The 17720-nt window shown below is 41.8% G+C and overlaps 1 protein-coding gene across 11 annotated transcripts in view; it reads left to right on the top strand.

Annotated features, from left to right (window-relative positions):
- The first annotated feature begins 10430 nt into the window (after nt 1-10430).
- Nucleotides 10431-17720, top strand: part of BCAS3 (BCAS3 microtubule associated cell migration factor) — a 576449-nt gene continuing 569159 nt past the window's right edge. For 8 of the 11 annotated variants that reach the window (XM_081218975.1, XM_081218976.1, XM_081218978.1 and 5 more), the window contains exons 1-3: nt 10431-10572; nt 12272-12359; nt 17034-17088. In XM_081218975.1, the coding sequence (XP_081075101.1) occupies nt 12289-12359; nt 17034-17088 (126 nt within the window). In that variant the 5' untranslated portion in view covers nt 10431-10572; nt 12272-12288. Of the gene's footprint in view, nt 10589-12271; nt 12360-17033; nt 17089-17720 lie in introns of all 11 variants that reach the window. The other 3 variants (XM_081218971.1, XM_081218974.1, XM_081218973.1) reach the window with 3 other exon arrangements.

Genomic DNA, 17720 nt, shown 5'->3' with positions numbered 1-17720 from the left:
GATCAGTTACGGCTTATAAGAGTTTGATGAAATATTACATAGCAATTAAAAATGAATAAAACTATTATTTGGTAATATAAGAAAAAACTAAAAGGAACTAATACCAAAATACTAAGAGTATGTTGTTTTGGTGTGATAAATTGTTCTACAAAGAGAAATTTTTAAAATTTATTCATTTAGAACAGGACTCTAAATGAGACATTGAAGAGTTAATCCATGCATTCAACATTGACCATGCACCTACACTATGCTAGGAACTGTGCAATTGGAAGCACACCAGTTTTCCATAAAAGGATTAATTGAGGGCTTCCCTGGTGGTGCAGTGGTTAAGAATCCGCCTGCCAGTGCAGGGGACATGGGTTCGAGCCCTGGTCTGGCAAGATCCCACATGCCACGGAGCAACTAAGCCAGTGTGCCACAACTACTGAGCCTGTGCTCTAGAGCCTGCGAGCACAACTACTGAGCCCGTGTGCCACAACTACTGAAGGCTGCGTGCCTAGAGCCCGTGCTCCACAACAAGAGAAGCCACTGCAATGAGAAGCCCACACACCGCAATGAAGAGTAGCCTCCGGGCTTCCCTGGTGGCGCAGTGGTTGAGAGTCCGCCTGCCGATGCAGGGGACACAGGTTCGTGTCCCGGTCCAGGAAGATCCCACATGCCACGGAGCAGCTGGGCCCGTGAGCCATGGCCACTGAGCCTGCACGTCCGGAGCCTGTGCTCCGCAACGGGAGAGGCCACAACAGTCAGAGGCCCGCATACCGCAAAAAAAAAAAAAAAAAGAAAAAGGGTAGCCCCCGCTTGCCACAACTAGAGAAAGCCCACGTGCAGCAATGAAGACACAATGCAGCCAAATAGATCAATAAAAATTTCCTTTAAAAAAAAAAGATTGAGAACCAGTGGTTCAGGTGAAACATTAATTTTGGCTAGTTTTTCAAAACTAAAGAGTTTGTTTTTCAGATCTTTCCAAGGTAATGACATATAGCAAGTAGCATACACTTTTGGAGTCAATGTTTTGTGAAGAATTTTTCCATCTTTATTCTTCAGATCAATGTTTTAATGTAAATGTCATAGCATTCTTTCCTAGGTCACATTTATAGTGCCATAGAGTCCAGTTCCATACCATACTAATAGCTGTCTAATACTGGAAACATTTTTGTTTTGAGATACATAACTAAAAGGTAAAATTAGCTCTCTTTTTGTATGTGTACCTAGGGCTGTTTTTAGGCCTTTTCTTTAATGGGTTAAAGATGTTATGCAATTAACAAATAATGTTTTAATGTTTATATTATTTTTATTAAATTTTATTTGCCTATAATGTATACATCAGTAGTATAATGCATGATGGAAAATTCATGATTTATAAAATGGTACATAATGAAACTACCTCACCTCAGTCCGCAGGGTAGCCAACAAATCTGTACATAGACATGCAACTATACATCTGTTTCTCTCTTAATCTTATATCTTACAAAGATTTTTCCACATCAGTACATCACAGCACCTCCTCATTCTTTCGTATTCTACTCTGGATATGTTATTTACCTATGCCACTGCTTAACCATGTCCACCGAAAGGAAAACAAACACTATTTCTTCCTTTACTCACACTCATAATACTTAAGATGCCAGATGTGTGGGTTTTCCTACACCAAGCAATACTGCAATATTCTGCAGACACCAACTGGGTGTCCTAGAGTTCAGTTCAGTCTGACACTATCCATCTGATCCCACAAGTTAAGGGCTCAGTCTCATGGTGCTGCCCCCACTTCAGATGCCAATTGCAAGTCCCAGGTTGTCAGCTACTCTTCTGACTGGCTGACTATAATTCAGCATTCCCATAATCACCACCTCAGGTTTGAACTTTGCTAGAACAGCTCACAGAACTCAGGGAAATGTGTTTACTGGTTTATCATATAATAAAGATATAGATGAACAGCTAGATGAAGAGACATCAGGAAAGTCCAGAAGGGTTCCAAGTGTAGGAGGTTCTGTCCCTATGGATTTGGGTTGTACCACCCTGCCAGCACATGAGTCTGTTCACCAGTCTGGCAGCTCTCCAAAGCCCACAGTTCAGGGATTTTCATGGAGGCTTCATTATATAGGCATGATCAATTATTAACTTAATCTCCAGCTTCTTCTCCCAGGAGGAAGGTGGTGGTGTTACCGAACTCAGGTTCTGCTGCTCGCCGCTGGAAAGCCAATATTCAAGAGATGAGAGTGTTGGTTGGAAAGGAAGAGTTGCTTTATTCAGGAAGTCAGCAATCTGGGGAGAAGACGGACTGGTGTCCAAAAATCAACTTTGAAGATTCTGCTTGACCATGAAAGTTTTTAAAGGGAGAATCATTTGGGGAAGAGGGATCAGACTTGCCATGTGCAGAGTTTCTTCTGATTGGTCGATGGTGAGGTAACAGAGCCGTGTTCAAGGAATCTTGTGCTCAGCCTTAAGTTACCATTCTCCACCCGAGTGGGGGCCGTAGTTCCTACAGAACTCAAAGATATTGTTATATTCCTTGAGGAGGAACCAGGACCCTGCCCCACAGCTGCACTATCGTTTCTTGACTGCTCCCCCTTTGTTTCTGCTTTCCCTCCCCTTCCCTGATAAGCAGCAGTTTGAAACTGCCCTCTGGAACTCAGGGAAGGTCAGGAGGCTGAATGAAGCCTGTTTCCGACAAACAAGAAATGGGGGGCACGGAAAGGATTTGTACCAGATATGTATCAGAGGATATGTATCAGATTGTTATGTGCACCCCTTGGGGAGGAACTAGGACTTTTATCACTGAACTATTGTTTCTTGACTGCTTTTCCATTGTTCCTGAATTCCCTCACTTCCCTTAATATCATTAATTACTGAGACCTGTTCAAGCAAGGGCAAGCTTCACGACCAGGCTTAGATCACAAAATGGCTTAGGCCAAAATAGCTTCTCTTATGTCAAGAAAGCCAGGCCTGGTTCTCTTTCTCCAAGGACCCCCTACCCTATCTGCTTACAGTTCTTCTTTATATCTTCTCTTTTTTGAGATTTTCTGTTTTTCCATTCATGTCGAGTGTTCACAGTTGCTTGCAAGAGCATTTGTATAATATTGGTTTAAAGTGTCAGATATTATTCTTTGTCATTTAGGTATTGGCATCTGTTAATTGTTTTTGTCGTGCAAGTTGAGGTTTTCCTGGTTCTTTGTATACCGTGTAATTTTGGAGTCTATCCTAGACATTTGAATATTATGACAATCTTATTTAGCTCTTATGGAGATCATTGTTTTAATAGGTAGTCAATCTGGTTAATTCATGCTGTTGCAGGAAAGAAAGTGGGACACAAGAGGATGGTCACGTCCTGTCCCAGGTCTCAGGCAAGTCACTGGGATGGCTGCTGAGTGTGGGTTCTTGGCTTCGTGCAGCAAATAATTCAAGAGCGAGCCATAGTAAAGTGAAAGAAGGCTTATGCAGGGAGATACACACTGAATGTGGGTCCTCTCAGAAGGCCAGAGGCTTAAGGGTATGGGGTTGTCAGGTTTTATAGCGGTGGGTAATTTCATAGGCTAATGAGTGTGAGGATTATTCCAACTATTTTGGGGAAGGGGTGGGGATTTCCAGGAATTGGGCCATCGCCCATTTTTTGACCTTTTATGGTGGGCCTTGGAATAGTCAGGGCACCTGTGGGTGTGTCATTTAGCTTGCTGACGTATTACATTGAGCATATACTGAGGCTCAAGGTTTAGCGGAAGTCAGTCATCTGCCATCTTGGACCTAGTTTGTGCTAACCAGTTTATGTCACATCCTCAATGGCTGTCATTCTTTAAAAGGTTGTGCCCTGCCCCCTTCCTGTCTCAATGCCACATATTCCAACACACCTTCTGTGGTCTGTGGTTTCAATATCAGTTCATTTTCCAAATCCTTTGCCATTGTGTAATTTGATCTGGCCCACGTGTTCATCACCCAGTAGCTAGTTGGGGACCTGGGCAGTGATCTATCTGCCAGTTAAGTTCTCAAAGTCTTTAATATGCTGATTAGGATCAGATTCATGCCTAATGTACTCAGTGGGGTCACTTTCCTGAGCTCCTCCCTCTCTACAGTTTCCATGGTACTTTCCCTTTCTTTGGGGTTCTTTTTCAGGCAGAAAGCTGAGGCTTCAGGAACCATGCACTTCTATCACTTTGCCTGAATTTGGGACTAAATGGCTTAACACCTTTGAGTTTTGGTCGCCACCTGTAAAATGCAGATAATAATACTACAATGGCAGGTATATAGTGCTAAATAAATGTTTATAAATGTTTCCTAATATTAAAATTTTAGCTTCTCAAAACTGTTACTACACATTCAGTTTTCACTGATTTAAAGCAATCTTTATCCAGGTTTACGTATATGAGGGGAAGATAAATTATGCCATGGCCATCATTAAAACAGTTGATGAAACTAATTTTTGGTCTTTGTTAATAGTTTTACTTTCTGGTATCTTTAATTATAAATACCAACTCCAAATTGTAGGTTAAATTACTGAGGTTCTGACATGAAATTTTTCCTGTTAGTGAGCAGAGTCTTATGGAAAATAGAAATGAAACAAATAATCCCTTCTGTTAAAGAGTTTACATTTTAGCTAAATAGACAATGGAATTATAATCATGCAGAAATATATAATCATGCACAAAACAGTTACAAAGTAGTACTAATGTGTCAAAGATAAAGGGTAACCATACTTCATGGTTTGTAGGGGACAGTCCTACTTTACCTTATTTTTTTGGTTTAATTATTAATAGAGCCTCATTTCATGAAGGTTTCCTAGGCAGGATGACAAATTACATGGCCACTGTATAAATACTAGTTTCAAGAGAATGACAAAGCAAAAAAAAATTATCACTGTATTTTCAGAAAGTTTGCTGGGCCTGAGAATGAGCAGAGTGGGCTAAAGAGATCTGTGGGTTAGGGTGGAGGGACCCAAGATAGTAAACAAATACTTAGAATTTCAAATAGAAATGTGGGAAATGGTGTTTTAGAAACCACAGTTATCTAGTAATATGCAGGGCAGACAAATGGCAGGCGTTGTAATTAAATAGATGTGAGGTGATATAACCTTGGATTATGTTGGTTTTGCAATTCTGAAGTTTAGAATTATAATTTTTAGGCGATTACCACGAATGGTAGTGTTCAAAAGTTTCAGCCTGATGAATGCAGGAGAGAGTGTCCATGGAGTGAGTAATTAATGTATTTTTACCTCACAATTAGAGGATTTTAGAGAAATGTAATTTTTAGTAGACATTTTCTAGAGCAGTTTCAGGTTCACAGCAAAATTAGAGGAGAAGGTGCAAATTTCCCATATACGGCCTGCCTTAACACATGTACAATCACCCTTGCTATCAACATCCCCAGCCAGAGTGATACAATTGAACAACTGATGAACTTACACTTGATGATGATTTTTTTACCTCTCTGTTTTCCTTTTTTCTTTTCTTTTCTTTTTTTTTTTTTTTTGGCATGGCCTGCAGGATCTTAGTTCCCCCACCAGTGATTGAACCCCTGCCTTCAGCAGTGAAAGTGTGGAGTCCTAATCACTGGACCGCCAGGGAATTCCCTCTTTGTTTTTCCTTTCCTTATGCTTGACTGACAATTAAAATATTAATGTTCACCATAGCTCTATGTGAAATCAGATTATTTCACCACTGCTTAAATCATGTGATTATTGTCCAAGTGTTTTTGGTGGCCAAAACAAGTGAGGCAATGGCTTGTTTGAGGCTAAAAAAAGAATCCTAATCCTACCAAACAAAAAGAGGGGAGAAAGTATAAACTGACCTTGACATTTGGTTTGCATATGGATAGTTCTCTGACAAATCTCTGGGAACTGGGAACCTTTGTTTTTGATTTGCATGGCCACCGGAGAGGCAGTTTTAGTAATCAGTGATTTATTACAATGGGCCATTATAGCAACTGGAAGAACAAGGACTCTAGCTTGACGTTTACTCTCTTACACTGAAAATGAGTTTCCTAGCGGGGATTGCTCAATCCCAAAGAACAGATTGTGAAAAGTTTCCCCACATCCCAATAATCTGAAGTGACTCATCAGCTGGCAATATGTACTAATCACCCACAATTCACGTCCATTCAAAACATGATCGCCACAAATTCTATTTTCTCTCTATTTGAAGGCTGATGAGAGAATCGAACATGGACCATCTTTGTGGAGAAAAAACGGAGTATAGCTGGGGTTGTTTTGTTTTGTTTTGTTTTGTTTTTCGGCTTACTGCAGCACTTTTACTTCCTCACAGTGGCACACTGCTGGGGCCTAATATTCTCACATGACGGCAGAAAACTAAAATCTGTTGTCATGAGAACTGCATGCAAAAACCTTACATAAGTTAAAAGGATGAATAAATTGCAAACTGTTTTCCAACTCAAGGCAAGTAATAACATATGGTGTTCTGGCAGGAAAACTTCGATAAGAAAGGAAAGCAGGTCCTAAGGTTCGGACCTTCTCAACCTGGTAAGGCTGGCAAGTTAGTAATTAGAACGAGTTCATTTGTATAAATTTCTAACTGGTTCTGAGAATTTTGTTTTCTTTTGCGGTACGCGGGCCTCTCACCGCTGTGGCCTCTCCCGCTGCAGAGCACAGGCTCCGGACGCACAGGCCCAGCGGCCACGGCTCACGGGCCCAGCCGCTCCGCGGCATGTGGGATCCTCCCGGACCGGGGCACGAACCCGCGTTCCCTGCACCGGCAGGTGGACTCCCAACCACTGCGCCACAGGAAAGCCCTGGTTCTGAGAACTTTAAATTTATTTACACCTCATAAGAATCCCACTTGTGGAATTGTGAGGCTTGTGCTCACTTTGGCAGCACATATTCTAAACGTGGAATGACACAGAGAAGATTAGCATGGCCCTTGCATAGGATTACATGCAAATTCATGAAACATTCCATAGTTTTCAGTTATCGAATTTGTATCTTTGTGTATATGATGTCTTTGCAAAGATTAAATAGTATAAAATATGATGTAAATTGTACCAACTGATATGGAAAGAAACAGTACCAACATTAAACTTTGCAAAATTTTAAAACTTAAAAAAAAAATCCTGCTGGGACTTCCCGGGTGGTGCAGTGGTTAAGAGTCCACCTGCCAATGCAGGGGACATGGGTTTGAGCCCTGGTCCGGAAAGATCCCACATGCTGCGGAGCAACTAAGCCTGTGCGACACAACTCCTGAGCCTGCGCTCTAGAGCCCGTGAGCCGTAACTACTGAGCCCACATGCCGCAACTACTGAAGCCCGCGCGCCTAGAGCCCGTGCTCTGCAACAAGAGAAGCCACGGCAACGAGAAGCCTGCACACCGCAAAGAAGAGCAGCCCCCGCTCACCACAACTAGAGAAAGCCCTCGCGCAACAACGGAGACACAATGCAGCCATAAATAAATAAATAAATAAATAAATAATAAAAAATCCTGGGAATTCCCTGGTGGGTCCAGTTGTTGGGACTCTGTGCTTCCACTGCAGGGGGCACAGGTTTGATGGCTGGTCTGGAACTAAGATCCTGCATGCCATGACGTGGCCAAATAAATAAATAAATAAAATAAACAACATAAAATAAAACACAACCTCCTATCAAAACATCACATTAATAAAAGAAAATCCTATGAGGCTAATAATTTTTTTTTTTTTTTACAATTTACAAAGGATGAAACCAAGGCACAGAAATTCACCCCCACTAAAAAATGTATAACTTCAACAGGGTTCATCCTATCTGTAAACGTCATCACTCAGTTGTTCAAGCCCAAAGCACAGGCATCGTCCCTGTTTCTCTCATTTCCTTCGATCCCACATCCAACCCATTATCAGGTTCTTTTAGTTCTGTCTTCCAAAATATTCTGAAATTGATTACTTTTCACCTCTGCTGCTTCACTTCTAGGCCCAGTTCTAGACAGCTCTCCCATCTGGTCTAGTGAAATAGCCCCCCTACTTGACCCACTGTTTCCACTCTTGTCCCACTGTTTCCACTCTTGTCCCCTCCCTAATGACAGTGTATTCTCTGTTTAGTAGATAGAACGATCTTTTAGAAATATAAGTATGATCATGACATTTCCTAGCTGAAAGTCCTCCAATAGAGTCCCACCCTAGAATAAAACTAAAACTCCTTGTAATTCTATACACTATACTCCATTTGGCCACTGCTTACCTCTCCTAACTAGTTTGCTTTCATTTTCTATTTAATCCACTTTAACAACACTGTTTTTCTCATTCTTCTTCAAAATTCATTCCTTTCTTAAGGCCTTTGTACCTGTTGTTTCTTTTATCCTGACTGCTTTTCCCTCAGAGCAGCTTTCTTACTACTTCATTGAAGTCTTTGTTCAAGTGCCATCTCCTGAGAGGCCTTCCCTGACCACATTACCTAAAATAAGCCAGCTCTGACCTCTATTTATTTGGCTTATTTTTTTCCATACCATTTTACACTACTTGAATTTCTCTGTGTACTTATTTCTGTCTTCCCACCAGAATGCAAATTCTCTGGCTGAGGACAAGCACATTGGTTGATTTGTTTATTGCTCTATCTCCAGAGCCTAGAACATGCCTGACACTTAGTAGGCATTCAAATATTTATTGAATGAATGAATTTGTGTTTATGATTTTTGTTTCCTTGTTTCTTCCATAGCTTTGTAGAGGAATAGTGAAAGAGTTATGGAATTTAACAATGCGTGTAAAACAGCTATTTAAACTGAAAAACCTTATACAAATGCTGGTTGTCCCACTTTTGAGTATTACCTATTGGTCTCCTCTGGATTTTCTCTTTATTCCTGCTCTGGGTCAGGGACAACATGAGAGTAATGATTATTGAATTCAAGTAAGTCTGAATTTTGAAATATCTGTTGTGTTCAGGGTAGTTAGGTATAAAGGGGGATTCAACAACATGAGAGCCTTAGTCTATTAATGCCTAGGAGGAGCTTAACTTTCTAGTGGGAGAAAACGAGACATATATTAGGAAAATAACCAAAAAATATTTCAAAGACAACAAGGAAGTAAGCCAGTGATAGCAATAAGAACAAAGGGAATTCAAAATACTGGAAAGATTCTTTCATTACTGGGTTTAATGTAGGAAGCAAATCTTAAAAGGACGACAGTGCTGGGAATTTGTGTAGTGGAAGAACATGAATGTCCAAACATTAGCCTGATAAATATCACTTTGGGTGTCCTTTTTATTGGCACTGAGCATCACAAGCAAATGGGTGGTTTCTTGGCTATATCTATATCTATATCATCATCTATCTGTCCAGCACCTGATTAACTGCATATTTCTCTCTTTTTTTTTTTTTTTTTTTTTTTTTTTTGCGGTACGCGGGCCTCTCACTGTTGTGGCCTCTCCCGTTGCGGAGCACAGGCTCCGGACGCGCAGGCTCAGCGGCCATGGCTCACGGGCCCAACCGCTCCGCGGCATGTGGGATCTTCCCGGACCGGGGCACGAACCCGTGTCCCCTGCATCGGCAGGCGGGCCCTTAACCACTGCACCACCAGGGAAGCCCTAACTGCATATTTCTGCTGAGGTAGTTTCTCTACTAAACTTTGCCCTCCTTCACAGTGCTAAAACCTTTTAAAAGTTTTTACTGCTGTATCAGCCACTTTGTTACAAATCCCATGCCTATTAATAAGCCACATTTTCATGGGATTGTCAAGAGTATTAAATTTTATAGTACGTATGAAGTGCTTAAGTCTATGTTGAGCGTTCCTTCAATAGAACAATAAATATTATTATATAAGAAATGTAACCGACGGAATGACACCAGGGCGATCTCAATATGTTCCTTACGGGAAGTGTAAACAGGTAGGAAGGAGTCAGGTGTGGTCCACAAACCTAGGTCAAATTGACAACAGTATAAGCCGTACCCCTCATTCAGATCACCACCCTGGCTCCAGGGCAGCCCACCAGCGCTAGCCAGCCTAGGCTCCCGGAAGGTAAACACATTGAAAAGGGCGGGGCAGAAGGCGCGTTCGGGATGGCTGACTGGCCAGCTAAAAGTGATTGGCAGCTGCCATGTCCACGTGCTTTGAGCTTCGAACCAGCTGTCGCGAGAATTCGATGTAAACAGACCGGTCCCCGTGTGGTACGACTCCCAGCCTGAGACACCCAAGTGACGTGCACAGGCTTCTGCGGCATGATGGTTTTTGACAAGGCCACGAAGGTGCTGTGTGCAAAGGAAAACAGACATGTTTGTAATTCCTCCCTACCTGCCTGCTTTCGCAACCGAACCTGACACCTCGGCTTCACCCGAACTCACGTACTGTTGTGTTTTCCCTCGAGCCCCAGCGGATTGGATCACTTCAGGAGGCGGGTCCGCCTCTTTGCTACTTGCTGGTTGGCGAAGCTGACCTCTAAGGGCGGTGCCCAGCAGCGGCCAGCTTGCTTCTGGGATTGGCTAGAAAGGTAGTTCCGCTGAGGCGTGGTAGGAAGTGGTAACCGTCAATCACGAGGGGAGACTCCAAACAGTGAGTCTGGAGCTGGAGAGCAGCGTTTACCGGCGGGGCGGCCGGTGAGAGGGCTGGCGGTGCTGCGGCTTTGAGGAGGCTTGGCGAGGACGTGGGACGAGCAGCGTGAGGGGAGAGGGCTTGGCTGGTAGGAATTCGACGAGGTAGAGCTGTGGAGATTGGAGGAGGAGGGGAAGGAGGGCAAGTGGCCAGAGGGCGGCCGGGGACAGCGGTGCCTCAGCGTTGGAGGTGAAATGGGTAACGCCGTGCTGATGTCTTTCAGGAGAGTGGGGCCTGAGGGGCTGGCGAGGGTCGTCCTCAGGAGACAGGGCCCTTAAAGACAGTTCTTGGGAGCCTCTGTTTCGAGAAATAAAGGGTGGAATGGAAATGAGAGGGCTCAGGGGCTGGAGGTGAAGATACCCACTGAGGAAGGGGTACCTGGGCTAGTTGGGGCACAGGGTGTTTTGGTTGTAGCAGATGGGACTCATCAGTTTGCGAGTTTTCAAATAAGGTGATAGAATGCTCCCTGCTTAGAAGAGATGGTTTTAGGGGCTTTCAAGATTAGTTCCAGGCTGTGGGCTTTCCTGAGCCGTGTAAGAGATCTTTAATATTGCTGTCTCTTTTAACCTTAACCACATACAATCCATGCTTTTAAAACCTCCCCAGTGATTCAGAAGCTTATTAGACATTCAAGGATCAGAATTCAGTGATGAGACTGGAAGGGCTTCTAATGTGTCATATACGTTTTTGTTACTTATTTAGACTCTGGTGATTAGGTTACAATAGCAGAGGTTACAAATATGATTACAAATTAGGTTACAAATATGATTTTGATAGTCCTGTTAAATTGTGACTGCAGTCTTTAAAAAATATATATTTGATATATAAATTACATGAGTTTCAGGTATACAACATAATGATTCGATATTTGTATATACTGCAAAATATCACCACAGTAAGACTAGTTAACATCCATCAGGGTACGTAGGCCATTTTACTCCTATTTTCCCAACCCTCTTAGTTGGAAGGTAGTACCTCACTGTTCCATTTGGTCTTAAAATATTATACCATGTATATTTTTATTATCTCAATATAAGATTTCAGTAAATTCTTTAATTTTGGCTCACAAAGTTAGCATATTTGTTTTTATAAAGTGATCCTGTGCTAGACTCTCCATCCCTTCCTAGTTTATGTTAATAGTAGATCAGGGACTTCCCTGGTAGTGTAGTGGTTAAGAATCCACCTGCCAGTGCAGGGGACAGAGGTTCGAGCCCTGGTCCGGGAAGATCCCACATGCCGCGGAGCAACTAAGCCCGTGCTGCACAACTACTGAGCCTGTGTTCTAGATCCCGCAAGCCACAACTGCTGAGCCCGCGTACCACAACTACTGAAGCCCGTGCACCTAGAGCCCGTGCTCTGCGACACGGAGAAGCCACTGCAATGAGAGGCCTGCGCACCGTAGTGAAGAGTAGCCCCCGCTCGCTGCAACTAGAGAAAGCCCAAGTGCAGCAACGAAGACCCAGCACAGCCAAAAATCAAACAAACAAAAACAATAAAAAAGCAGTAGATAAAAGGGTCCTGCAAGGGTCTTAACTAGTTTTGTGGTTCTGAGGCTTTGGTCCAAATCAGAAAACCTCACAGTAGTTTGAAAAATCTTTTATCTACTTCTTCCTCTTCTGCACTCCCCTCTTTTAGGTGTAATAGGAATTGCTGGGAAATTTTCCTACATTTTAGGACCTAACATTTATGTATTTGTGACAAGGGATCTCTAGTGAGCAACCATGTATCTTTCTCCCAACCCCCAACAATAATGATCCATTATTTTCTGTCTTTCGTTCTGGAAACAGGTTTTGTGAATGAAGCAATGGCTACAGATTCCCCCAGAAGACCCAGTCGTTGTACTGGTGGAGTCGTGGTTCGCCCTCAGGCTGTCACGTAAGCAAATTTCAGATAAGCCTGATAGGTAAAGGAAAGATTACTCAGAATAGTAACTAACATTTAGGTTTCCTTTCTAAGCAGTACTTAACTTTTGTAAAATCTGTTTAATTTTGGCTTTACAGGATGATAAACATCGTTGCCAAGGCCAAATAAAAACAGTAATTGGAGGGTCAGTTTGATGTATTTAGCACATTTATAGAGTACTTGAAAAGCACTGTATTTTATCCTTGAGTACTGCCTTTTCAAACCCCAGGTTTAACAATTAGTGGGTCATTAAATCAGTTTAGTGGATCAGGACCATTATTCAAAAAATGAAATAGAATATAGTAGAAAATATAGTTGGGAGTTAGTATTGTGTTCTGACATGCACATAGATAATATGCATTCATATGTATGTATATGTTTACTAGATTGTGATGTATCACTCTAGGTCTCAGTCAGAAAGTTTCAAAGTGAATGTCATAAAGAGTACATTTCTATATTTTAAGCATTTTTTTGACAAAGCATGGCTATACTTTGCAGTAGCTTATAATCTAATGTAGTTTTTTTATTCTTTATTTCTTTGGCTGCACTGGGTCTTAGTTGTGGCACATGGGATCTTTTGTTGTGGTGTGGGGGCTTCTCTCTAGTTGTGGCGTGCGGGCTCTAGAGTGCACACGGGCTTAGTTGCCCCACGGCATGTGGGATCTCGGTTCCCTGACCAGGGATCGAACGGGCGTCTCCTGCATGGGAAGGCAGATTCTTAACCACTGAACCACCAGAGAAGTCCCTAATGTAGTTTTAAGATGTGTATACTTGCAGGTACTCTAATGAATAAAAATGATGCCAGCAAAACAGCATGGGAATTTAGAGGGAATATTTTGTTTTTAAAAATTATTTATTTATTTTAAAAAATTATTTATTTATTTATTTATTTATGGCTGCGTTGGGTCTTCTTTGCTGTGTGCAGGCTTTCTCTAGTTGTGGTGAGCGGGAGCTACTCTTCATGTGGTACGCGTGCTTCTCATGCGGTGGCTTCTCTGTTGCGGAGCATGGGCTCTAGGTGCGCGGGCTTCAGTAGTTACGGCACGCGGGCTCAGTAATTGTTGTTCACGGGCTTAGTTGCTCCACAGCATGTGGGATCTTTCTGGACCAGGACTCGAACCCATGTCCCCTGCATTGGCAGGCGGATTCTTAACCACTGTGCCACCAGGGAAGTCCCTATTATTTTTTTAAAATTTTGATTGGAGGGAATATTTTAGTGGGAGTATTTTAGATCTGAAAAGGTTTCATTAAGAAGCTAACATTTTGACTTCCCTGGTGTCGCAGTGGTTAAGAATCAGCCTGCCAATGCAGGGGACATGGGTTTGAGCCCTGGTCCGGGAAGGTTCCGTGTGCCGCGGAGCAACTAAGCCCGTTCGCCACAGCTACTGAGCCTGCGCTCCAGAGCCTGTGAGCCACATATATTGAAGCCTGCGCGCCTAGAGCCCGTGCTCCGCAACAAGAGAAGCCACCGCAACGAGAAGCCCACGCACCACAACTAGAAAAGCCTGCACACAGCAACAAAACCCAATGAAGCCAAAAATAAATAAATAAATAAATAAATAAATAAATTTTGAAAAAGCTAACATTTATAGTGCTTTAACGGCTGAATACAATTTGGGCAATTAGAATCAAGGGCACATTTTCGGCAAAGGCAATGGAGTAAGCAGAGGTGGGAAAGGCAAGCTATTTTCATAAGTGAAATCTAGGGAAGTTGACCTATTTAAAGGAGGTTGGGGTGGACCATTAAGACCCTTGAATACCTGGCTAAGGAGATAAAGTTTGTTTTCTGTCTTTCAAAGTGTTAATAAGGGAATTGTAGCATTTTGGATTATTTCCCTTGAGCAGTTTAGCATGTTACATAAAATTGCCTTCTCAGACTAAAAAAAATGTATGTATAGTATGATATTTCACCGTTATACTTGCTTTTTTTCCCTCCTGCGTTTCCCAGGGCTATATATTTCTTTGCTAACTGTGGCCCATGGTAACAGGCTAAGCATATTATTAGCTATGAGTTAGGTACTGTTGTAATCTTCATTTTACAGATGAGGAAACCAAAGCAGAGAGAGAAAAATTTTCCTTGGTAACATCCAAGAAGGGAAACCTGGATCAAACCCAGGCAGTTTGTCTCCAGAGTCTGTGTGCTTATGCACTATTCTATGCTACCTCACCATATGGTATTCCACATATATTTCTTTTTGTTACGCAATACATAATTTTAGTGTTTTTTGAAGTTCTTTAATTTATTCAGTATTCTTTTAACAAGTAATGTTGAGCATCTACTCTTTGCCTAAGTACTGGCTTATAGATTCTGGAGATATAAGGTAAATATGAGAGATGGATTCCTTTCTGTAAGAGTTTGCATTCTAGTGGAGGACACAGTAAATAAGTAATTACAGGCTCTGATCAGTGCCCGGTGTGCTATGATAGAGAACAGCATTGGGGAGTATGATTTAAGGCCGTCAGGGAAGGCCTCTCTGAGGAGGTAACACTTAGGCTGGAGATCTAAAAGGCAGGGAAGAATTTGCGAAGGGATCCATGCAGAAAAAAAGCTGGTGTAAAGGTCTTGATTCAAAGAAGAGCTTGGTGTAGTCTAAGAATTGAAGTTGCATGTGACGGAAGCAGAGTAAGTTACGAGAGTGGGAGAAAAGTGAGGTTGGAGAGGTAGGCCTAATCAAATTTGTTTTTTAAGGCCTACTCAGTTTTTGTAGGTATCTAAGGCATACTGCCTTTTTAAAAAATAGGATTTAGGGTAACTCACATTATTTTCTTCAAATGTAGTTTTTCACATTTCTCTGAAATGAATTTGATTTGGTATATATTTTGAAGAAAAACTTTTTTCCTCCATTTGCTGATCTCCATATATTTCCCATTTAAAATATCTTTGTGTCCTTAATAGTTCTTCACCTTTATGCATTTTGATATTTTCCCCTACCTTATCCACACCAAAAGTTCTGTGAGGACTGTTTAATAACTCCTTCTAATGCCTGCATCTGCAGCAAAATATAGATTCATTTTGCTAGATAGAGGTAAGGGACTAGGTTCTTAACCAGTTTAAAGAGAAGGTCACTAAATACTGAGTCATCAGCAACAGTTTTTCTTGCTCTAACTAGGGCATTCTTCTGCCCTGACTCAAGAGGACGGTCCTGCTTTAGCCAAGTCTTCTGTCAGCACTCCTTCAAATATGAGTTAAAAGTTCTATCTGTATCAAAGTAAGAGAGCGTGCGGCCATAAAAAAGAATCAAATATTGCTATTTGCAGCAACATGGATGGACCTAGAGATGATCATACTGAGTGAAGTAAGCCAGGCAGAGAAAGACAAATGTTATATGATATCACTAATATGTGGAATCTAAAGAATAATACAAATGAACTTTTATATTTCAAAACAGAAACAGAGTCACAGACATGGAAAACAAACTTACGGTTACCAAAGGGGAGAGAGAGAGGGAGGAATAAATTAGGAGTATGGTATTAACAGATACACACTACTATATATAAAATACATAAACAACATGGATTTACTGTATAGCACAGGGAACTATATTTAATATCTGGTTATAACCTATAATGGAAAAGAATCGAAAAAAATGTATAACTGAATTACTTTGCTGTACACCTGAAACTAACACAATAATGGAAATCAACTGTACTTCAATTTAAAAAAAATGGAGCATGACTTTTTTTATTTTTATTTATTTTTATTTTACTTTTAAAAATTTAAATTTAGGGCTTCCCTGATGGTGCAGTGGTTTAGAGTCCGCCTGCTGATGCAGGGGACATGGGTTTGTGCCCCGGTCCGGGAAGATCCCACATGCCGCGGAGCGGCTAGGCTTGTGAGCCATGGCCGCTGAGCCTGCGCGTCCGGAGCCTGTGCTCCTCAGCGGGAGAGGCCACAACAGTGAGAGGCCCGCGTACCGGAAAAAAAAAAAAAAAAAAAAATTAAATTTATTTTTGACTGCGTTGGGTCTTCATTGCTATGCGCGGGCTTTTCTCTAGTTGCAGCAAGTGGGGAATACTCTTCGTTGCAATGCATGTGCTTCTCATTGCAGGGGCTTCTCTGGTTGCGGAGCACGGGCTCTAGGCACGCAGGCTTCAGTAGTTGTGGCTTGTGGGCTGTAGAGCGCAGGCTCAGTAGTTGTGGCGCAAGGGCTTAGTTGCTCCGCGGCATGTGGGATCTTCCCAGACCAGGGCTCAAACCCGTGTACCCTGCATTGGCAGGCGGATTCTTAACCACTGCGCCACCAGGGAAGTCCTTAAAAAAAAAAATGGAGCATGACTTTTAAGAAGAGATAATGTTTGGGGATTCCTTGGTGGTCCAGTGGTTAGGACTCCACGCTTCCACTGCAGGGAGCGGGGGTTTAGTCCCTGTTTGGGGAACTAAGATCCCGCAAGCCCCATGGCGCAGCCAAAAAAAAAAAAACAAAAACAGAAAAGAAAAGATAATGTTTAAAAAATTTTAAATCTCATTTGCATTTAGTAACATATACAAAGAAATTAAGAAAGCAGGTTAGAGTTATCAGACGATGAGAGTTGTTTTTTCTTTTTTTTTAGTATTATGAATAACTTTATTAGGGCTTGTAGAAAGAGCTTTTCCATGTTTCATATTAAGCTGTCATGATAAATTTTATCAATTTCTCCCTTTTTCAGGGAGCAGTCCTACATGGAAAGTGTCGTGACTTTTCTGCAGGATGTTGTGCCCCAGGTAAGTGTCTGTCTGGTTTCAGAAATAGTAGGCTTTACTCTTGGCCAGGGAAGCTCTGAAATATTCTGTTCCCTAAACTTGACACCATTATCGTCAACTTTAGAAAGACTTTTGATGTTTTAGCATCCCGAGCATTGGTAGGGTAGAACCATACTTGCTGTTATTATTAGATGTGCCTTAGTTTTGTGCTGACGGTGGCATAATTATTATTCCTCAGCCCTTGCTTTACTAAGAGGAATCAAGGTGCGATATTAGCTGAGAGATGGGGCTTGGAACTGTCTATTTGGGTTCTCTTTCCAAAATCTTTCTCTTGTCCTAGTTAAATGTTGCCTGTTGGAAGTGAAATAAGCAATATATGCTTTGCATTTGGTTAACTAGATACTATATTAACTAAATACTACACTGAGGTCAAATCTATATCACTTTCCTATTGAGCAGTAGTTTTATGCCAATTATAGCTTGCCTTGTTACTCTAACTTATAAGAGAGTAAGCCCTTTACTGTTCCCTCTATGTAAATGTGAGAATAAAGAATGAGAGGAACCCTCCTGGGATCACCTCTAGTGCACCGTCTCCCAGACTTAAATTAACATAGGTGTCGCTTGGCACACTTGTTAAAAATAATAATTTCCAG

Source organism: Mesoplodon bidens (assembly GCF_964165515.1).
Source record: "Mesoplodon bidens genome assembly, chromosome: 19".
Taxonomy (NCBI): Eukaryota; Metazoa; Chordata; class Mammalia; order Artiodactyla; family Ziphiidae; genus Mesoplodon; species Mesoplodon bidens.
Note: the sequence above shows the minus strand (reverse complement) of the source record. Positions and strands in the feature narration are given on the sequence as shown.